The sequence below is a fragment of the Protopterus annectens genome, chromosome 14.part0 (assembly GCF_019279795.1).
Source record: "Protopterus annectens isolate FY-2018-M chromosome 14.part0, PAN1.0, whole genome shotgun sequence".
NCBI lineage: Eukaryota > Metazoa > Chordata > Ceratodontiformes > Protopteridae > Protopterus > Protopterus annectens.
In genome coordinates this window covers 186,972,002-186,996,323 of record NC_056748.1, presented here as the reverse complement: position 1 = coordinate 186,996,323, position 24,322 = coordinate 186,972,002, and the positions used below count along the sequence as shown (strand labels likewise).

Genomic DNA, 24,322 nt, shown 5'->3' with positions numbered 1-24,322 from the left:
TTGAGGCCGAAAAGCATGATATGGGGTATAGCCTGGTAGCGCTGGAGTGCTCTCAGGAGCCTTGAACCAGGTTTCAGTTACTGCACAGACATCGATGTTCTCCATACTGAGAAGTGCTTTGAGTGCCTGCATCCTGAGATTTAGACTTCTGGCGTTGAGCAGCATTACCCTTAATTTTTTTCCATTTTTGTTTTTACGGAGGTTGATTTGTCTTTTGAGCATTGCCTAAAAAGGCACTATGGGGTGGCAAGAGCCTTGGCCAGTATCCGGAAGCCCAGTGGTGACAGGTGCAAGCCATCCCTTGCGAAGCAACGCGGCTTGTCCAGCATGTCATCCCAGGCTGACAGAAATTGGATCCCCCTAGAATGACACCAGTGATTAAGCCAATTGTTAAAACTGATCATTTTGTCTTTGTACTGAGGCATCATTCTTGGTGAAGGCAGGATGCTGCTCAGGGTCAGGGTCATACCAGTCTGGGCTACATAATCGGAGAGCTCCTCAATGTCTCTTTTCATGTAGTCCAGGGAGGTACGTCTCAGGTCATTCACACCAGCATGGACAATGACTGCATCATACTTGTACTTGCTTTGGAGTGACCTGAGTGCGTGTGTAATGTGGCGGATCCTAGCTCCCGATAGGCAGCTCACCGTTACCCTCTCCTTATTCAGCCTGGTAAGTGGAACGTCGGTGTGTCTGACTATAGAGTCACCTATTACTAATGTCTCTGGCATAGTGTTTTGCTTTAGAGGCTGTGATTGTGTGACACACCTGTTGTTTGAGGTATGTGTTGTAGGTGTTACGTTTTGTGGGGGTGTATTTCTGGGAGTCTGCTTTGGAGGCCTCTGTTGTTTTGGTAAGTTTTTTATAAGAGCCTCCGAGTATGTCTTTGTGTTCTTATGTGTTTGGTTTGTAGTGGTGGTGGTTTTATGTGTGACCGGTTTTGCTTTGGGTGTGGGTACCTTCTCCTCCTGTCTGGTCTTGCCAGTCCTGAGTTGAGAGAGTTCAGCCTCCAGTCTGGCTATATAGTTGCATCTCTCACAAGTATTTGTGTTAGTAGGAAGGAGGAGAGGGTTGTCTGTGTACATGAGACAATTGTAACATTGTCTTAAGATTCCCAGGTTAACCAGCTGAACAAGAGAGGATGTTAGTGGTCTACCACTCGACATACTAGAATATTATAAGGAGTGCTGTGCCTTTCAGGGAAGTGGGTATTCACAGGGGGTAGTGGATGGCTGTAGTGCTTACTTTAGTATAAGAGTGCTTACTTTATTATAAGAGTGCTTGCTAAGACTAGAAGTCCCGAAAACAGGTGCTAATATATACAGCTAAATAGACTGAGTAAAGCTTTCTAAGTGAAAAATTGAAGAGCAGACTTGGCGGAGCCAGAAATAGTTTAAACCTGTATAACCGCTGCTGCGCTATGCTCAACCAGGCTAAAACGCCCTGAGGCGGATTTTTATACAGGGAACTTGAAAAGAGCTAGAAATGGTCCAAAGCAACCAATAATTTACAGCTCAAGTGCTGAGGTCACTTCCCCCAGGGACAGATAGGCTGCTCAAGGCTCCCCACTCCCACTGGTGAGCTCAGAAACTTCCTTCTATCCAAGTAAGGCAATGGCCAACACAGGAACTACACACAGCCCAGAATACAGCAAAGCCTGTATACTGGTCCAAACTAGTCGAGCAAAGGCGGGAAAACAAGGAGTATTTTTTTTGTTTTTGTTTTTCAGGAAAGCACACAGAAATGCAATTAAGCAAACAGTAAAATCGATTTACACAGGCTAGCACACTTTAGTGGGCAGCCTCAGCAGTTAAATTAACAAAAAAACAGTATTAATCGACCAGAGTCGACCAAAATGCTACTTTTAAGTGCAGATACTTCAGAAATCAGCAGATAGACACAAAAACAGTTATAGCTAGTTAAATGAAAGCCAGAGAGGACAATGCAGATAAAAAAAGCCAAAAAATACTTAAATCTGGAAAGTGGTCGCTTCTTTCAGTTCTCTGTTGCCAGGACCCCTCGGCAGGACCACGTGGAGCTCTGCTTGGGAATATAGCCAGAAAAAAACGCCCTGAGGCGGATTTTTATACAGGGAACGTGAAAAGAGCTAGAAATGGTCCAAAGCAACCAATAATTTACAGCTCAGGTGCTGAGGTCACTTCCCCCAGGGACAGATAGGCTGCTCAAGGCTCCCCACTCCCACTGGTGAGCTCAGAAACTTCCTTCTATCCAAGTAAGGCAATGGCCAACACAGGAACTACACACAGCCCAGAATACAGCAAAGCCTGTATACTGGTCCAAACTAGTCGAGCAAAGGCGGGAAAACAAGGAGTATTTTTTTTTGTTTTTCAGGAAAGCACACAGAAATGCAATTAAGCAAACAGTAAAATCGATTTACACAGGCTAGCACACTTTAGTGGGCAGCCTCAGCAGTTAAATTAACAAAAAAACAGTATTAATCGACCAGAGTCGACCAAAATGCTACTTTTAAGTGCAGATACTTCAGGAATCAGCAGATAGACACAAAAACAGTTATAGCTAGTTAAATGAAAGCCAGAGAGGACAATGCAGATAAAAAAAGCCAAAAAATACTTAAATCTGGAAAGTGGTCGCTTCTTTCAGTTCTCTGTTGCCAGGACCCCTCTGCAGGACCACGTGGAGCTCTGCTTGGGTATATAGCCAGAAAAAAACGCCCTGAGGGGGATGTTTATACAGGGAACTTGAAAAGAGCTAGAAATGGTCCAAAGCAACCAATAATTTACAGCTCAAGTGCTGAGGTCACTTCCCCCAGGGACAGATAGGCTGTTCAAGGCTCCCCACTCCCACTGGTGAGCTCAGAAACTTCCTTCTATCCAAGTAAGGCAATGGCCAACACAGGAACTACACACAGCCCAGAATACAGCAAAGCCTGTATACTGGTCCAAACTAGTCGAGCAAAGGCGGGAAAACAAGGAGTATTTTTTTGTTTTTGTTTTTCAGGAAAGCACACAGAAATGCAATTAAGCAAACAGTAAAATCGATTTACACAGGCTAGCACACTTTAGTGGGCAGCCTCAGCAGTTAAATTAACAAAAAAACAGTATTAATCGACCAGAGTCGACCAAAATGCTACTTTTAAGTGCAGATACTTCAGAAATCAGCAGATAGACACAAAAACAGTTATAGCTAGTTAAATGAAAGCCAGAGAGGACAATGCAGATAAAAAAAGCCAAAAAATACTTAAATCTGGAAAGTGGTCGCTTCTTTCAGTTCTCTGTTGCCAGGACCCCTCTGCAGGACCACGTGGAGCTCTGCTTGGGTATATGGGTTAAATGAGGTAAACCCCTGAAGACAAGTGCCCCTTTTCATGCCCCTTTTCAGGGATGACCTGGGATGAAGAATTTATGTGTTTCCCTTCAGGGGTAGAATCTGGGCCTGCTTCAGGAGCTACATGGAGAACAACTGGTCTCATTAGGGCATTCTCAATGAGGTGAATATAATAGCTCCAGTTCATGGTCACTTATTTTTATTTATTTTTTTGGCAATAGTTACGTATAGCAATCAGGCAGAGGTCATTTGCGTATTTTATTTTCTGGAATGTGAAAACAAGTTGCATACATTCACTTTAAGTAAATGAAAGTTATGTACTCACCATAATGACAGATCAGTGTTGTCCTCTTTTTGTCTGGTTCAACATGTGGATTGCCGAATCTGTTCAGATCAGACCTCGGTGCCTACTACCAAAGTTTTGGATTTGAGAGCTCTGACTCCTCCCCTACCTACAATTTCCCTCTCCTGCCTGAATTACCTCAGATCGAGTTTGCTGACTGACCATAAAAGGTCGTTATGTGAAAATATGACAAAATATTCCCATTTACCTAACAGGATAAGGCAAAAAGGACTAAACACTAAAACTTGTAAGAGGTATAAAGACTCAGACAGGGTCCAAAGGAAATCAGACCAATCCCTAAAAGGAAAATGACAATTTGGTAGGAGGAAGGCAGGAGGGGAATTGAACCAGATGAAAAGATCTATTCGTATGGTGAGTACATAACATCTGTATCTGACGTTGTCATTTTTTTGTCTAATTTAACATGTGGGACAGATTTCCAAGCTACTCAGTGGGTACCTGGGTTGTCTCAAGGAAGGATATTCCTGAGAATGTAATAGCCAAAGGATGTGCTCATCCTGGACTGTGCATCTAATTTACAGTGACATATAAAGGTGTGAGTTGATGACTAAGTTGCTGCTGCACAAAGGTCACTTATAGGAACTCACCTAGCAAAGGCTTTAGAGCTTGCAATAGCTTTTGTAGAAAGTGCTTTGCCTGTAGAGGCATACCTAGTCGATCATAGGCAAATGAAATGCACTTAGCTAGCCATCTCAAAAGAGTAACTTTAGAAACTGATTGAACCTACTTTTTCTTGGAGAAGGATATGAACAAACGGTCAGATTTTCTGAAAATCTTGGTATGATGATATATGTTTCCCCATTACTTGAGAAACTGGGGAAGAAAACTAGCAAATCAATTTGATTTAAGTTGACTCAGAAGCGACTTTTGGAAGAAAGGTAAGGCAAGAAAGGGAAGATAGAGATCTTCATGAAAAACTAGGAAGGAAGTCTTGCATGAAAGTGCCTGAAGTTCTGAAACTTTTTTGGCAGAGGTGATGTCAATGGAAAATATAGTCTTCCAGGACAGAAATGTCATATCTGTTGATGCTGCAGGTTGAAAGAGTTTCTGAGTTAAGGACTGTAACAAAAAAGTTATGTCCCAGGGAGGGAGAAGATCATGAACTAGAGGCCTCAATAAAAAGGTACCTTTTAAAAAGGCCTTAGAGATTTTGAGAGAAGCAATGGAAGTGCTGTTGAATCCTATAAGAAAGTCTGAGATAGCTGCTAATTGTACTTTAACTGTCAAAAGCTAGACCAGACATGAAAAGTTCTGAAAGGAATTCAAGGATTTTTGGAAGTGGTGCTGAAAAAAGGTCTAGACTGTTACTGGATACCCGATGAAAAAGTGTTTCCATCTGCTCTTATAAGTCTTTTTCACAGAATTTCTTTGAAAGAATGAAATGATTCATGTACTGGGGAAGAAAGCCTGGCATCTCTGGCAAATTGTTAAAACTGGTGAAACCATGCAGTGAGTTTTAAGGTCTTTAGGCCCGGTAGACGCATCCTGGAGGGGAATGTGAGGAGATCTGGGAAGGGATCCAGCGCCCATGGTGGAAAACCTAAGTTAGGCCAAAGAAAGGGGAACCATACCTGTTGAGGCCAGGAGGAGGCAATAAGGATTATTTTGGGCTTGCACTCCCTTGCTTTCTGGATGAACTTGGAGATAAGGGGAATGAGGGGAAAGACGTAAAGGAGACCTGGGAGTTAAGGATGGACTATAGCATCTCTCACTGACTGACCCTGTGCAGGAATGAGGGCAAAGTAACTTCTGCATTTATTGTTTAGGTGAGAAGCAAAGAGGTCACAGCAAGGGTGGCCCCATTGGCTGAAGATCTTTGTTGCCACTGATAAGTTGAGAGACCACTCACGAGGCAGTAATATCATTTTGCTCAGTTTGTCCACTAAGATGTTGGACATCTCAGGAATATGCATTGCTATGAGAAAGCAGTTCTAAGACATCAACCACTGCCAGACACTCATGGTTTCTTGGCAAAGAGGGTATGATCTTGTTCCACCTTGTTTGTTGATGTACCAAACTACTGACATGTCTGAATGAACAACAATGGCATCCTTGGGAAGATGGTCCTGAAGTGCCTGCAATGTAAGGAGCACTGCTATTAATTCCAAAAGACTGATGTGAAGGTCGCCTCTAATGGAGATCACATTCCTTGGAATGTTCTCCCGTCGAATGCGGCTTTGGGTATTGGAGGAGAGAAGTGTCTGCCCAGAGTGACTGAGTCAGAAGAGTCAGAAGAGAATCAGCATTGGATATGGTTCTTGAGAATCAGCATTGGATATGGTTCTTGTAGATCTGCATGAGTCACATTTTGTGGTGATTGGGATGAATTCTTTGTGATCACTATACAGCTAATATATGTTTTGCCAGGCTACAGTGTATAAGGAAAAGCATCCCCTGACTGCCTACAGAGTGCAGCAGCCGGGCAAGTGTTCAGAGATGCCTGAAAGGTTTCTCTGTGAATGGACCATGGAAACTTTGATTCTGCATGCCAGTTCTGCCCCTGGAAAAATCTACCATGGAATTGCCTCTGCATCTGCCTCTGGGAGGCCTCTCTCTCCAAAAGTGTCCTGGTAAAAGCCTTGAGATTTTCTGAACCCCAATTTCTTTCCCCCTCTTTGATTTCTGCAGCAGGATCTCTTAAGAGTTGAAAAATGGATTCCAATGGCAGGCAAGGTCTTACCGTCCTGTTCACTGTACCTGTGGTAAGTGTGTCCTTGATGTCCAGTCCAAACAAAGTGGACCTGTCATATGGGGCATTGATAAAAAGATGTCCTGAAGCTTAATGCAAAGTCACAAAGCACATCAAGGCATGATGACGCATCATACTGATTATACCAGCTGCATGGATTGCACCGTCTACTGCACTGGAAAGCAGTCTCATGGATACATTTGTAGTGGACTGTAGGGTAGACAACTGGGACTTCACACTTTTTTGGATATCCCTTGGTAAGCTATTTGCCAGAGAATTTGAAAGTTCTTTAATCAAATCTCTCTCCAGAAATGTCTCAAATGAGCCATATAATTCAGTACCCAAACAAAAAAAGTGTCTGAAGCATATGTCCATTTCCCCAATCTGTCCAAAGCCCTAGATGCCTGATACCATGGCATCTACAGCGAGACCCTTAGCCCAGAATGTCATGTCTTTGGGGGCAGCTAAAATCCTGTTTTTTTAGGAATGGGCAATGCCACATCAGGTTGTTTCCAAGCTTTTTGAGAAATAAGGTCAACTAAAGGGTTGGGGGGAACCATCCAGGATGCTGACAGGATGGACCCAAAGTCTTTGAGAAACACTGACTCATTGGAAGAACAGGCTTCAGTGAAGCATCCCCTATGTGTTTCATTAATTCAAGGATGTCTCTGAAAGACACATCTTCAGGGGGAGAGCCTGCAGAGCCTTCTCCCTCATCTATGTCAGTGTCTTCGGTGACAGACTCAAGGCAGGAGATTATATGCTTCCTCGTACAAGTCCTTTTCCAGGGAATGTGCCTTTGGACTATCCAAGGGAGTCATAATGAAAATGGATAAGGGGAACGAGGGTAGAGCAATCTCAACGCCTAATGGATCTGTCTGTCCCTGTCTACCCGAATGAGAGGAGGAGGGTACAGTCTTTAGAAAGAGCCTGACTGGATCTGAGCTCTGTGAAAGTAATAGAAGTCTTGGTCCTGCCAAGGCCCTCTCAATAGCCTTGAAGGCCAACTCAGCCACTGGAGCCAAAGAAGGGCAAGCAAAATCAGAAAAGTTGTATGCCCTCTCAAATACAATGCCTGAAGGCCATGAGGAGGATCTCAGAACTGAGCTGTTGACTGCCAAGGCCCCAAGGCCCCAAGCTGCAGAGATGGTTCTTAAAGTCTCGGCATCAACTCTACTGCTGGAGCCCTGACAATGATGCCCAGACTCCGGGATTCTGCTGGACCTGAAGGCATCAGATTACAGCAGGTGAGAGAAGATGTCAAAACCAAAGTATCCACAGTGGTTGACTGATGCCAGGACCACTGAAGTCTGGACCTAATGTACACTGCCTACAGAAATGGAGACATAGGAAGCTGCGAAGACTGAACAGTCAGGGTGGAAGGCACTGGCCCCAGATACTTTTTCGGGGGCAAAGCTGGGAAGACTTCCATCTGAATATGAGACCTCAGAAACCTCCTTATCATTTAACTGACTATGAATTCCAAGATACTACACCAGTAGATCCTCTAGATCTGGAAGAAGAAGCTATTGAAGCAGGCTTCGAAGGCACTTTCTCCAAACTAGGTGAATGAAGCAAAGGAATGAAAAATGCTGGAGTAGATGTTGGTTTCAGAGATGGAATTTGGAACAGAAAACCAATCGGATCTGACTGTCTAGGAACCTTTGCTGCTGGACCTGCAATAACTGTGGGGTTGGGAGACCTAAGTTTTCTACGTACAGTCCTCAGACATTCTTGATTTCTCTTTAGATTTCTTTCTCTCTCTTTGGATCTGTCCTTCTCCTTACCTTTTTTTGCTGGCTGGAGGAGAAGAAGTGGACGCCTTAGGGTCCGAGGACATTATGAACCCTATCTGGGAAGGAAAAAAGTCCTTTTAATATCAATTTTTCTTTATGTCCTTGAAAAGCTCTGGAACTGATGGCAGCACAGACACAGCAAGAAGCTTGTAGGTAACAGGGCCCCAAGCAGTATACACACAGGGTGTGGGTCTTGGGGAGGTATTTTATGCCTTTAAGAAAAGCATTTCTTGAAACCTGAGCACACCAGAACAAACAAACTGACTATAAAAATACCAATACCATGTAAAAAAAATTCTAATCTAATCTAGGTATAATATATATGCAGAAGCACGCAAACACAAACATACAGAAGAAAAAAACTATACAAATTTCTAAGGAAATACCCAATCTCTAACACTAGGCTAAATTTACATTAAAAGCTAAACCTATCAAATTGCAATTTTAAAGGGAAGAGAAAAAAAGGCATTCACTTATCATGAACTACAAATGAACTTTTGGTCTACACATCTGGCGTTCACAAACAACAAATGAGATCTGAGGTAATTCAGGCAAGAGAGGGGCATTATGGGTAGGGGAGGAGTCAGAGCTCTCTGATCCAAACCTTTGGTAGTAGGCACAAAGGTCAGATCCAGACGGATCCGACAACCCACATGTTGAATCAGATGAAAAAAGACAAAATCAGATCCAACTTCATACAGATACACAACAGCTTGGGCCTCCTGCAAAAAAACAGACCTGGCACTAAAATAAGAATTTAACCAAGAGGCCCTCCCTCCAAAACACACACACACACACACACACACACACACACACACACACACACACACACACACACACACACACACACACCTGTCGAGAGTCAGTGAACAATGCCAAAATAATACAGATACACACAAACAACTGTAGCTCATGAAACATGGCTTCTGTGAGGAAGCTTCTGGTAATTACCCCTGGCCATTTCCAACAAGAAGAGAATACCACTGTCGCTTGGGCCAAAAGGGAGTCATTACAATGACCTGGTCCTGTAGCAGAGCTTTACCAAACAACTATATACGAAGGTAAAAAGATCTGTTTGAGGTGTCCCCACAGATGTATTAATTCAAGACACTCTGATTCAATTTCCATTTATGAGGTTCTGTCATGGTCCTGCTCAGCTTGTCTGCCACACAATTTTGGTACAACAGTATGTAAGATGCCTATAGATTGAGATTGTCCTCAAAACCTATATCCCAGGCTATCATAGCTTGTCTGCACAAGAGTGTAAGATCTGGTTCCTCTTGTTTCTTCTTGTACGACATCACTGTGGTGCTGTCTATAAACATTTGTAGAGGTATCAGAGACTACAGATGACTAAAAGAGTTGACAGCATTAATAGGTTCCAACATCTTTTTTTACGTTTTTCTGTTCTGGTCTGTCTTTTCTGTTTTATCCCCATAGACAATGTTCCCCAAGCAAAGTCCGAGGCATCTGGCAGGCTATGCCAGAATCAGGAAGGAGAACGGGAAACATGGATTCTGATAAATGTGGTGTCCCCACTAAAACAAAGCTCCCTTTTCACAACTCTCAAAACTGGAATCTGGAATATCAGAGGATCCTGATGATTGGACTACACAGATTTCACGTACCACTGGATTTTTCTCACATAGACTCTTGCAAGAGGGATCATGATAATCACAGAAGGCATGAGACCCAAATCCTGAGAAATTCTCTGGCTGAGACAGTAGCTTGAGTGGAAAAACTGAAGAATAGATCTAAACACAGATCTATGTTTTCCTGTGCAAGACAATCTTTTTGAACTGATGTATCCAGGAGGTACCCCAGGAAAACAATCCTATGAGAAGGAGTCACAAAGACTACTGTACGCTCTCCTGGAGCCTCAGTCTGTACAGGAGATTCCTTTAACCAGGTGAGAGATTCCTGATGCTTTGAAAAAGACTGCAGAAGATAAGCATGTTGTCTAAAGAAGGGAAACTATGAATACCTTGCAGTCTGTAGTAGGCTATGGGTCTATATTATGTCAGCAGAATGGCATTATACCGAATGCAGTTTTGCAGACACATATAGAACTAAATCTTAAAACAGCGAAACCCCAGTTCACTGATTTTTTTCCCCCATGGAAAAAAAATTATGAACCAACAAAACACAACATACCACTTAAAACATTACAAAGTGGGGGGCTTTGCCCCCATCCCACCCCCTAACTAAATATACCAACTCCAATATCGCACTACAGTAGGGTAAAGGGTAATGCCATGGCTCAGGCCAAGCAATTTCTCTCCCTGGGAAAGAAATCTCTGACCTGAGCATTCGCTCTTTTCTGATTTCGGTCTATATGTGTCAGCGAAACGGCATTCGCTGTAATGCCATTTCGCTGACATAATACAGACCCGCAGGCTATCACAGGAGCAATATACTTTGTGAAAACCCCTGGAGCAGTGACTAGACCAAAGGGCAATGTAGATTACAGATAATGTGATCCAAATGCAGAAAACTCTAGAAACTTCTGAAATCTGGATCTACAGGAATGCATTGTGCATCAGTTAAAGCTAAGGTCTTCAGAAAACTCAAACGGGGAATACAAGTTGTGATGGGATAACATTTCGAACTTTGGCACTTTCAGAATGCAACCAAGCAAACATCCTCATAAGTTCCAGTGGCAGCAACTCTGGAAATAGCATCAGAAGAATCATAAGCACATTTCAAACAGTGAGTAGCGAATTGACACACAGACACAATGAAGTTACACAAGGGAGTTTTCTCCTCAAAACAGGAAAAAGATGCCATAATAGTTCTCATGTTCTCATAAGAGGAAAGCATAAACTTTAAAATATGAGCTTGACAGCTGAAAATTCTAAAAGAAAATGTTGCAGAAGAATATACTTATTGCCAGAGAGGGATTGGTATTAACCAGATGTTTAGCAGCAGCTGGATTCACTAAAGCAGTTGCTGCTGAGTTTGGTCTGGGATGAGTGTATAAAGAACTTACAAGACTGAGAAACTTTATACAATCTATCATTTTTCTTTGGGGCAGCAGGCTAGTTTTCAGGCAAATTACAGGCCGTGACAAAAAAAATCCACCGTTGCTTAAAGAACAAGAGAATTAGGGCAGGTTCTGGAAAATTCAGCTATAATAAATCCTAATATTTCTTCAGAGACAGGGGAATGTCATTATGTTCCACTGAAATAAGTGATTCATAATAGAAATAGTTTCAGAGAAAGAGAATCCCTCAAAGGGACTGGAAGAAGCCAAACTCTTGCCAGAATTTGAATCAGTAACCTGAGGAAACAAATTAGAACATGTCCATTCACAATCACGTTGTGGTTCATAAACTTAAATCTTTTCATAAAATGAGGAATCTATTTTCTTTTACCAGAAACAGATAAACTGGAAGAGTTAAGAGGTCCTGTCCAAAGGGGCAGATAGGAAAATAAATATGTCTAAGATTTTGCTTCATTTTGACAGCAATTTGTGAAGAAGCAGACACATTTTTACCAGGAAAACCCTCCTGGGATAGGCATAGCATTCGGACTAAGCAGAGTGATATTCCTTGACCCCTCTCCTAAGACCAACAGAACTGGTTCTCCATTGCCTGCCAAGGGCACTACCTCACCTGTAGAGGACGTGTCTAACCCACAGTCCATGGTGGCTGTAGGGACTGGACAAGGAGGAGCCAAAGAAAAAGATATATCGTTTGAAGAACCAGAAATGGGCACATCCAAGTCAGCCATCTGCAGCTAAGGCACTTTAGTAGCCTACTATTATGGCAAAGGCTGTTTAATAATTTTCTTCTTTTTGTGGCTGGAAGAAGTGCTGAGGAACTGGTAGGCTGTTTTAAGCTGAAAAAGATTCCGGATTCCCAGACAAACTTGGCAGTAGTTATCAGTAAAACAGGTAAATAGCAAACATTTAACTTTTCCTAAAAATAAAACACAGCAAAAGCACTTTAAACCCTTAACCCAGCCCACAACAGTAAAATAACACAAGGTTTCCTTCAGAAAAAGTAGTTTTAATTTAGTTTTAACAATGTTTTCCCATAAAAGTAAAAAGTAACATTCCTGTTTAAAAGTTACTAAAAATCACATTACAGTCAATAAAAACATTTTTCCTAACTTAACATAAATATTTTTAAGAAAATGTTATGTTTCTGTCATAAAAAGTAGATGTGGAAATGTTTTGCATAACGAGTGTTCTTCAGCGGCAGAAAAGCTCCAAAGGGCTTTGCACCTAAGACTGTCCTTTTAGTCAGCTAAATTCGAGACGGATAATGGTTTGGTCATGTGGAAGGTGCCCTGAAGCTTTAGAAGCTGAACAGCTTTTATGTAGTTAGCAGGATATAACCCATACAGATAAGGCTACTGTAGCAGTGATCCTAATGAAAACTGAGAGGTGCAACCTGTCTTTGGCAAAGCAAGTAGAGCTTTGCAGCAACTCATTCCAAACAGACACACACTGGATCTGCCTCAAATGATACACTTTATTCAGGCAACTGTTGAAAATAATCATCTTTTCTTTGTATCTTGGCATCATTCTTGGACAGGGAAAGATTCTGATCAATAGCAGGTTTCTTCTTACATTTGTTACATGCATGGAGAATATGGAAATGTCTAGCCCTCTGGATTTTTAGTACCAGGTCAATTACATCCACATGGACCACCACCATGCCGTAGTCATACTTGTTTGGCTTGAGGGTCTTGAGGACCTTTGCAACATCAGAATTTCTGCCACCTGAAAGACCACTCACCATCACCCTTTTTTGTCCAGGTTTGTCAGGGCAGAGTCTGTTTGCTTGACTATGGAGTCAGTCATCACCAGTACATTTTTATTACTAAGCAGTTTATGTCTACTGGGTTCTGGGGAAGTTTATTTTTGACTGACTCTTGGCTATGGATGTTGAGGTACATATTGTGGTGCGTAATTTATTCTGAATTTTTGGAGGCTTAGGCAATGACTTTACAGCTTCAGTGTATGATCATTTCCCAGGTATTTGTATAGCAAGTTATGAAGGTGTGTGGTGCTCACAGACTGGATTCATATGTAAGAGTGATAAATCTGCCTTAGCTAAATAGCTGCATCTCTCATAGATAGTTTGAGACAAGGTAAGTCGTCGTGTCTTTTGGGTTTTCCCGGTTAGGGGTCGCTAATGATTGACAGTAGATTTTTACGTGCTGGCTTGCCGGGCCTAATGCACAACCTTCAACGAAGGAACGCCCATTCACGCATGTCGCCACACAGAAGACGCTCTAACTGAGAATCGAACGGGCAACGTCTAACTGTGAGGCGACAACGCTACCGCAGCACCACCACCGACAAGGTGAGTAAAAGTTACTTTTCTGAAAGCATGAGGCAACTGCTACATTGCCAGAGTAGAGCAAGTGCGAAGCTGGCAACTGAAGGAATAAAAGCTGGCTGACGTTGCATTTAGTTCAAGAGTTTGAAATATGGGATAAAAGACTTATTTGTACAGTATTTCACTTGCTTAAATACAGTATTATGAGTGCATAGTATAAAAATATTAGTTCTATAAAATGTTTGCAGTATAAAAAGTAAATAACTGTAGTGGTCTAACTAAGAAGAAAAGCAGTTTAACTTGATTCTGAAGTGAGGGGTTGTGGCTTAGCACAACATGCAACTGGACAGGGCTCTATCTAATCTTGATAAAAGGAAAACTTCAACTGAAGTGCCTACGTCTATCAAGCACAAGTTTGCAACACAGATGACATAAGTGATCAAAGAAACCAGTGGAAATAAACAGCGTTTTGGCTTCATCCACTAATGCTAGCTTCCTTGACACAGCGTCTTATCTTCTACCATATAATTACTATCTCTCAAATGGCCGACACTTCACCAAAAGTTTGCTACAACAGTAACCAAGTTGCAAGTAGTTAGAATGGAAGGAAAAACAGATTTAACAGAGGGAACACTACAACAGTTCATAATTCAGTCATATGAGTGTACTAATAGTAACAAAGTCTCACAGGAGATTCAGTTTCCAAGAGTATTACAATAAGACAATAATGAACAACTGGTTGTGCAATACAAATTAACATGGAAAATGAAAGAGCCAATTAACAGCTAATGCTCTAACCGATCAGTACTGCAGCAATCACCTGCACTTTCACCAGGTTTAACCACCACAAAGTCTAGATGACTCACAGTTGGCCAAAACTAGCTGTTTGCTTTAAGTTTGAGAAATGACTGAAATGGAGTAAGTAAATGCAGCAACAAATTGAAAAGTAGTGCAAACTGTAAAACCTATTCAAACAGCTGTAGCTTCAAATCCACAGGGAAAAAGTAAAAATGTAGAAAAAATTATAGAAGACATTCAAATCTGACTTAAATAGCCAATAACAGCACATAACTCAATTGAAAAGCAGTGCAAACAGTTAAACACATTCAATTAATAGCTGTAACTTTGGATTCACAGAAAACACACTAAAATACAGAAAAAATTAACAGGAACCACTCAGAACGAATTTACACAGCTAGGTGACCAAGTGCAGTAGAATAAACTCATGTTTCCTGGATGTAAAATTGAGTCAAAATGCCACTTTGTTTGATTTTAGCATGTGTAAAAGAGATTCAACTTCCAAGAGTCTAAAGAATAAGATAACAATGGATGAATGCTCATGTAATACAAATTAATAGGGAAACATTTAACAGCCAATGAAAAACAGCTAAATCTCTAACAAATAGTGTTTATCTTCCCAAAACTGCAGCAATTACCAATATTAAAATCAGGTTTAATCACCACAAGCTGTAGCACAGATGGCCAAATCTGGTGGTTTGCTCTAAGCTTAAAAAGTGACTAAAGCACAACAATTAAATGCAACAGCACTGATTAATCCACTTCACAGCATTCATAAAATCTAAGGGCATAAAATATCTATTACCTCTTCCTTGTAAAGGATAGAGGAACTGGCAGATCTTCATGTTGCCCACAGGTGTGCATGTGTGTGTGTTTATGTGCTTGTTCAACTGTAACAGACTGACATCCTATCCAACACTACTTTCTCTTCCTTGCATGCATGAAGCGCTAGAACAGGCTTCCCCATAACCGTGGACTGGATAAACTGGGCATCTGACATTGAAAAAATGACTCTCTCTCTTCCAAACCAAAGGATATGGTCTGCAATAAATACATACCATCTGTCACAACCATGTTGGACTCCAAAGGCTCATCTGCAAATGTTTTGTAACTGATGCCACAAGGTCCTTCATGGACATTTAAGAATGACCCAACACCATGTCCTGTTCCATGGAGATAATCCAGACCTTGGTTCCACAATGCTGAACGTGCAAAGGAATCTAGAAGATGTCCTGTGAATTATAAATAGAACAAGTCAATGAAATCTTGACAAACATCCTAAAAACAACATAGAAAGTGGTTACTGGACTGAAAGGCACAATCCTGTGTATAGTCTAAATAGTAATAATACAATTGAGCATTCTTCGATGTGTTCTGCTGTAAGAGATCAACTCTGTGAGTTCTGTAACAAACTGTAAAAAGCAAGCCATTGCAGGTTCCTACATACAATAAGCACTGCAGTCACCATGAGTATGTTTTCACCTCTAATCGATCTGCTTTGGTCTGACTATGGTGGAACAAAGGGAATCTCTCGAGTTCCTGTAAATCTTGTGGTACCACCATCTCAACTCCATTGCTACTGTCAGAATCAGACACAAGACACTCGTCATTGGGTTGTGCATGCTGATCTAAAGATTCTTCAAGGACAATGGGAACTTTCTCACAAGTGGCCAAATATTTAGAACAAAAGGACAAAAGAGGATATGTCACTTGAATCCTTGAGAAATTTTCCTGTCTGGAGGGGATATTTTTTAGAGATGGGCAAAGAGATTTTCCTGTTTTGTTTATACACAGAACCTCTTAAGAACCTCTTTTTTGTTGGGAAATAAGCTATACTTCTAAGCATTCAAGGAAATTCTTTAAATCTGAATGCACTGCAATGTTCAGTTCACAGCTTTCTAAAGATGCTCTGCTGGCGGTGCCTGTACTGAACACCTGCCCTAGGAAAATGCATACCCCTCCCAGTCTTAGCTGAGCTTATTTATTTACCTTAGCCTATTTGGGTCCAAGAATTTGACAGCAACTTTGGCTGCCTTAAGAAGGAAATGGCCATTTAGGTTTAGAGCAAGGTCATGGGATAACTGGGTACTGGGTATTGCACACCTGATGGCAGTAATTATTGAAAAAAGAAAAACTTTTACAAGCACTTTCCTTGCTGGTTTATTTTTTGATAATGAGGGAAGCTCAGAGAGCAAGAGGGATAATTCTTGGCACTGGTATGATCAGCGATTTAGGGAAAGTAGGCATGCAAATCCTTGGTTAGGAACTATGACTGATAGAGTGGTAGTGATAGCCAAGGAAATGCAAGAGGAGGGTCTTAGAAGACCTAAGGCCTGTTGGGTCTTCAATGTACATAGGTGTGCTTGAAAAGCATGTTGGTTTGCACACTTTTTGTTTTCCGGAGGGCAACACAGTAGTGCCACATGTTGGCATAAAGATGGAGGCTAGACAGGCTTACACATAGCTGGCTCACAGGAGGGGTTTAAGGCAAGGTAGGATAGAGAGCTGGAGTAATTTCTGGGGTACTAGAAGGTTGTTGCCCTTTCAATAGGGTTGGTAGCCTTCTGGTGCACTTGCCTATTAATGTAGCCACTTTGCCAACATGGTCAAAGCAATTACCCTGACAGGGAGGTAAGCTACTGAATTGACATGCTTTACATAGGGTTTTCTATTCAAGCAGTGGGAAGTAGTGGTGAATGTGTTGTAACAATGTGCAGTCAGTTTGAAATAAGAAGGCAATCATGCAAAACTTACTAAGACAGGTAGGGTGATGGGTGTCTTGAATTCCCTACCACTTATGAATTACAGCACCATTTATAAATTATATGGACTAATTCCCAATAAGAAGCTGGGAGAGTTCCAAAAAGGAAGCTTGGTCCTATTTAACCTTCGCTTTCTTTGCAAACCAGTGGCTCTACAACACTTAAACTAAGGACATAAACCTACATCAACAAATAAATTAGACTCACTCGGTGTATTCCCAGGTCAAATTATGTACAACCTTGACTACTGTTGAGGCTAGTCTTGATTATTGTATGGGTAGACACACATTTACACCAGGATATTCATGTACAGCCCTGCTCAATTTGAGACAAGCACTATTAAGTGCTTGTAAAGGGAAGCATGAACTTTGAAATGGGTCTTCTTGAAAATGTATAAGGATAAGCATCTTATGGTCCTTGTGACTGCTAGCTTATATTGTTCCGATTTTCAAGACATGAAATTTATTTTCCCGGATATCTAAACTGCAAATGTATAACATTCCATTGCCAAACATGGAAAATACCACTCAAAATGTTCATAAAGTTGATGCTGCAATAAAAATCTCCCACAAAACAGATGCTGCTGTGCAGTCCCAAACAAAGTAAGATTAACTGCAGACAACCTCTCCACATTAACAAAAGGCTCTGGTTAACATTGTGCACAGTGGTTTAATAGTCATTTTGCCATGTTTTTTCTTCAGGTGGCATTAGAAGACCAGCGGTAGACATCCCTTCTCAGTAACGTAGTCTGTCAGCTGCTTTTTGCAGATGATCACAGAATACTGCAAATTCTCACAGTTTGAATGGATTGTTGTATTCTACTGACTGCCAGGTGAATAATGTCTTCCTGTGACAAGATTTGTAGAATTAATTGCCTCAACTGATGAAGTTTTCTGGGACAAAATTTATATGGAGGGTGTCATACCTTGGGTCATCAGATGCGAGTTCAAAATAAGGAGTAGTTAGAAAAAAATCAATATCAATACTTTTCCCTGTGGCTGTAGTAAATCTAACTATTCTAATTCTTTCCGCCAACAAACAGCAATTACTTTCCTTCTTCTCTCATCAAGACAATCAAGAGTACAACAATCGGGTAAGTTTCCTTATGAAGCATCTTTGAAGATAACCAGCTGCAGGGATTCAGCCTTAATCAGGGATTGAAATGTTACAGTTAACTTTTGTACAACAGAATTTTTGAAAAGTTTTTTCTGTTTCATCAGTAGACTGGTATGTTTTACTCTGGATGCCAGACAGGAAGCATCAAAGATGACATCTCATTTATTTGGCCTGAGAACCCAGAAAATGTGCCCTATTTCTGACTGAAGTAAGGCCATATTAACTGGGTAAAGAAGGTCCATTGCACTGCCTTAGTTTGATCCATGATGATAGAATGGAGATTTTTTTTTGCAACTCTCTTGGTGTAACACCACCATTTTATCAACAGCAGCCGAGTCCAATCCCATATAAAAAGTTGATCATGCTCTTCACGGTCAACCTAAAGGCTGCTTTCAGGAAGGGAACAACTGAAGTGGCAAAGCTCTGCAAGCCACTATGTATATCAATGTGTGTTTATGTACTTTTAAGAAGCTATCCAAGGGCTTGCACAAGTGTATAAATACTGAGCACTTGTGAGCCTGACTACCATTTGGTAGTTAGCTGTTGAGATGTAAACATTTATGTATGTAAGCTATGTCTGTTAACTAGTTTGTTCATATTTTATGAGGCGGCTATCCATCCTGATGTGTTTCTATATATTAAAGCATCTAAACGAAAACCCCAGCCTTCTTGTTATATGTGTTAGACACAAACAAGCGACATGGTGCCAGAAGTGGCATGTCTAAAGGACATGAAGTCGGAACCTGCACATCAAAAGGGCATGAAGTTAGAGGCAGCATGGCTAAAATGATCTTAGGCACTTGCTTAAAGCTCTTGGAAATATACATGAGTGAATCATCCTTAAAATGTGCAAACTTCGTAAAACAGGTCAGAAACGAATTTTAAATATTAAAACTTGGTCAGCACTATTTCTTATTCGCAAAATATGAAACGAGGTATACAGAACGTTCTAAATGATATCCACATAAAATATGCACAATACTGATAAAAATATTTGAAGTACTATGGAAAATGTTTGCAATAAAGTCCGAATTGCATAAAATGAATAAAATAAGGGGAAACAACCACATTTTCGCAAAACATGTACAGTGAATATAAAAAGTTTACACACCCCTGTTAAAATGCCAGGTTTTTGTGATATAAAAAAAATGAGAGCACACTAAATCATTAACTTCTGCCACCTTTAATGTGACCTACAACCTGTACAATTCAATCGAAAAACAAATCTGTTAGGGGAAAAATATAAAAAATAAATAACGTACAATAAGCTGGTTGAATAAGTATGCACACCCTTAAACTAATACTTTGTTGAAGCACCTTTTGATTTAATTACAACATTCAGTCTTCTTGGGTAGGAGTTTATCCGCATGGCACATCTTGACTTGGCAATATTTGCCCACTCTTCCTTGCAAAAGTGCTCCAAATCTGTCAGATTGCGAGGGCATCTCTTGTGCACAGCCCTCTTCAGGTCACCCCACAGATTTTCTATTGGATTTAGGTCTGGGCTCTGGCTGGGCCATTCCAAAACTTTAATTTTCTTCTGGTGAAGCCATTCTTTTGTTGATTTGAATGTAAGAGCCTGGTCTGTAAGGCCATGGAACTCATAAACAAAGACATTGGTAACCTCCAAACTCTGGACCCCACCCAGTTCAGGTTTGTGAAAGGAAGATCATGCCTCCTGAACCTGACCGACTTTTTTGAGGCAGTCACCAAAGCTGTAGACGAGGGTAAGGTGGTTCACACAGCCTATCTTGACCACGCTAAGGCTTTCAACACCATCCCCCATTCTGGAATTATAGCTAAACTCACTAAACTAGGTATAAATCCCTATGTCACAAGATGGGTTGCCAAATGGCTCACTGACAGAACTCACACTGTAAAAGTTGCAGACTCCAAATGTGACTTAAAACCAGTGAAAAGTGGAGTACCACAGGGTTCAGTCCTGGGACCTCTCCTGTTTGGTATCTACTTCTCTGAAGTACAGGCTAACACAGAAGGCCTTTGGCTAACGAAGTTCGCAGATGACTGCAAACTAGGAGCCATAGCTGAGTCCCCAAATGATGTGGACATCCTACAGAAGGGCCTCACTGAGACAAATGTCTAGTGTCAGAGCCATGGTCTCAAGCTCAATGCCAAAAATTGCATTGTCATCCCCTTTGGTAAAAAGTCTGTACCCATGAACTACCACATAGGCAGCAGTCTACTTAACACCGAATGTGTGATAAGAGACCTAGGGACCCAGGTGGACAGTAGTCTCTCCTTGGATAATCACATTGTCACAGTAGTCAGGAAATCCTTCTACATTGCACACCTCATCATAAAAGGGTTCTCATCTAGGAAAAAAGAGGTCATTGTTCCCCTCTACTTGACACTCATTAGACCCATTATAGAGTACAACGCCCCTTTTGGAATATACCTCGTAAGACATCTGTAGCAGCTGGAACGGCCACAGAAGTACCTCACAAAGAGGATTACTGGCGTCAAACAGATGCCCTACACTGACAGTCTAAAAAAACTTCAGCTTTACTCCGTAGCATATCACCTACTCCGAGGTGATCTCTGCCTAACATATAAAGCTAAGTCAACCCCAGAGCTGTTGGACACGCTACACCTAAAGAAATCCCAATCTCTCCGAGCTACATGCTCTAGGGACCTAAACCTTGTCACCACAATAAACAGGACATGCGGAAGGGATAGATTCCTGTCCCAGAGACTCCCCATATTCTGGAACAAGCTACCCATCTATGTCAAGCAAAGTTCCTCAATAGCACTCTTCAAGAAAAATCTTGATAAGTGGATGGGAAATAGGAAATACACCCCGGGGATCACTTCTGTGGCTCTCCTCGACAGGGGCACAGGAAAATAACTGTCGTGGGTGGGGTAAGCCAGGGAACCTTGTTGGCTAGGCTTACTTAGGCCCTTGTACCTACCTATGAACCTTGGGGGTCACTCTCATGTCGAAAGGTGAAATTCCTCTTCATCTTCAGCTTTCTAGCAGACGCCTGAAGATTTTGGGCCAAAAGTGACTGGTGTTTGGAACTGTTCATAATTCCCTCCACCTTGACTAAAGCCCCAGTTCTAGCTGAAGAAAAGCAACCCCAAAGCATGATAATACCACCACCATGCTTCACCGTGGGGATGGTGTTCTTTTGGTGATGCGAAGTGTTATTTTTGTGTCAAACATACCTTTTGGAATTGTGGCCAAAAAGTTCAACCTTGGTCTCATCAGACCATAACACATTTTCCCACATGCTTTTGGGAGACTTGATGTATTGTTTTTCAAATTTTAGCCAGGCCTGGATGTTTTTCTGTGTAAGAAAAGGCTTCCGTCTTGCAACCCTACCCATATCCCAGACATATGGAGTATACGGGAGATTGTTGTCACATGTAGTACACAACCAGTACCTACCCGAAATTCCTGCAGCTCCTTCAGTGTTGCTGTAGGTCTCTTGGCAAACTCCCTGACCAGTTTTCATCTTGTCTTTTCATCAATTTTGGAGGGAAGTCCAGTTCTTTGCAACGTCACTGTTGTCCCATATTTTCTCCACTTTTTGATGACTGTCTTCACTGTGTTCCATGGTATACCCAATGCTGTAGAAATTGTTTTCTACCCTTCTCCTGACTGATACTTTTCAACAATGAGATCCCTTTGATGCTTTGTAAGCTCTCTGTGAACCACGGCTTTTGCTGTAGCAGGGAAGTAAATGTCAGGAAAATCCTACTAGGACAGCTGAACTTTATTTGGAGTTAATCAGAGTCTCTCTAATTGATGGCAGGTGTGTACCCACAAACACTGAATGCTGTAATTAAATCAAAAGGTGCTTCAACAAAGTATTAGTTTAAGGGTGTGCACACTTATCCAACCAGCTTATTGTACGTTTTTTATTTTTTATATTTTTTCCCCTAACAGATTTGTTTGTTTTTCAATTGAATTGTAACGGTTATAGGTCACATTAAAGGTGGGAAAAGTTTTGAAATGATTTATTGTGGTCTCATTTTTTTGTATCACAAAAACCTGGCATTTTAACAGGGGTGTGTAAACTTTTTATATCCACTGTATTTTTCGCATTAAGCAAAGATATTTGAATCATCAGAAGTACATAAAGTGCTCGCATGTTTGTGCAGTGTTACTGTAAAGTTATTTTGCAGAATACGGCCATTACAGAGCATAATTCGCAAAGTACAGTGTTTTGAAGAGTTTAATGTGCGTTTGAATGTTGTTACAAGCTCACAGAACAGTTTGTATGTACATAATTACAAGGGCCATATTTTTAGTGTGTACATACTTTGTGGGCATGGCAGGATGGATTTCAAAAACCCAGTGCGTGTGTTTGACAGTAATACTGCAAAGAACTGGAGAGTGTTTGAGCAAGAGTATGACATTTTCATACAAGCTGCATTTTCTGATAAAGATGACTGTACAAAGGCATTTATTCTACTTAATTTAGCTGGGTCAGAACCCATAGAATGGGAACGTTCATTTGTGTATGCACCTGCTGTCTATGCTGGACAGGGGGAAGTTGAGGGGGACAGCACAAGGGAAGACACGGAGTGCATAAATTTAGAGAAATGTGTAACCCCCAGAAAAATGTTACAATGGAAAGACACTTATTTTACACTAGGGATCAAAAGCCTGGTGAAACTTTTGCAGCATATATAATTGACCTGAGGAATAAAGCTAAAATGTGCAGATTTGGTGACTTAGGGGATGAGTTGATAAAGGACAGACGTGTGTGGTACAAAAGATTATGCTGTGGGAAAGATTTTGCTTTGTTCATAGGTTCATACGGTAGTACTAAGCTAACTGCTCTTGCAAGCCATTTTAAGCCTAGCCAATTATCCCTTGTGAGACTTGAACCCAGCACCTTGTGTTTGTAAGGCAAACACCTTAACCATTAGGCCACCCTCCCAACCCCACAGTTTGTGACAGTGATTTAAATTTGAATAAGGCCATTGAGATTTGTCAGCTATATGAGGTCACAGAAAAGCACATAAATATGCTCACAAATGAGAACAGCTCTAAAAGGCACAGTGATAAAGCTCATGTTAACAGTATGCAGCACGTGGTTAAAAGAAACAAGCCCAAGCACATGGCAGCAACTGTAGCCCCTGCAGCACCTACTGGTAAACCCCAGAACTTTCTAGCAAGTTCTAGAGTACGCACAGTCTCAGTGAAGCATAAGAGTGAGTCAGCAAACTTAAATCAGGGGCCACAACCTAGTTTCATTGTCAGCTGTTGTAACTGTGGTGGAAGTTATGAATCTAAAACGGAGAAATGTTTAGCTTTTGATCAGCAATGCCACAAGTTCAGTAAATGGAATTATTTCAAAAGGATTTGTAAAACAAAAGGCCCACATTCTTTCCTTAACAGGGAACTTTTTAAGAAACAAGTTGATCAATTAGAAAGCCATGGAACAGGGTCATCGGCTACTCTTTATGTTGATAGTGTTTCAGTGCTTCAGGAAATGGTCAATGTAGATTTATGGGCAAAGAATGAAGTATTTTGTACTGTTTGGATAAATGGCAAACCCCTAGCACTCAAAGCTGATACAGATTCCAAGTGCAATGTTATGTCAGCAGAAACATTTGCAAAGTGTCTAAAGGTGAATGGCTTGATTTGGCAAGGTATGCAAAGCTCGTTACTTATGGAGGTGAAGAAATTCAGACCGACGGCTCAGTAGTGCTTTCATGTTACTATGCTGGAAGAAGCTACAACTTATTATTTTATATGGTCAAGAGGCACGTCCAGTCATTATTAGGGCTCAGAGACACTTTGAAAATGGGACTGCTTTCATTTAGCAAGGAAGTCCACCGTGATAGCTTAAAAAAAATACTACTCTAATTTTACCCAGCACACTTTTTTCACCTATGCCATTCTTTTCAAAGACAAACTAGGCAAACTTCCAGTTGTGTACTCCATGAAGTTAGACCCAGATGTCAGTCTAGTTATCAGGCCAGCACGAAAAGTTGCAATAGCTATGAAGGACAGAGTCAAAGCAGAGTTAGATAAAATAGTGCGACAAGGTGTGATTTGTCCAGATGTAACTCCAACTGAATGGGTATCTTCCATGGTGGTAGCTCATAAGAAAAGCTCAGATGACATCAGAATATATACTGATCCATGAGATTTGAATAAAGCACTAAAAAGACCTCATCATCCAATGTGTACAGTCGAAGAAGTTGCAGCCTCAATGATTCCC

General features: G+C 41.2%; 1 protein-coding gene across 1 annotated transcript in view; it reads right to left on the bottom strand.

Moving 5' to 3' along the window:
• The window catches only part of XPNPEP1 (X-prolyl aminopeptidase 1), a 1,046,907-nt gene that overhangs the window by 199,108 nt on the left and 823,477 nt on the right, over positions 1–24,322 (bottom strand). Inside the window, exon 16 of the mRNA XM_044055946.1 lies at positions 15,303–15,476. Within this exon, the coding sequence (XP_043911881.1) occupies positions 15,303–15,476 (174 nt within the window). The remainder of the gene's footprint in view (positions 1–15,302; positions 15,477–24,322) is intronic.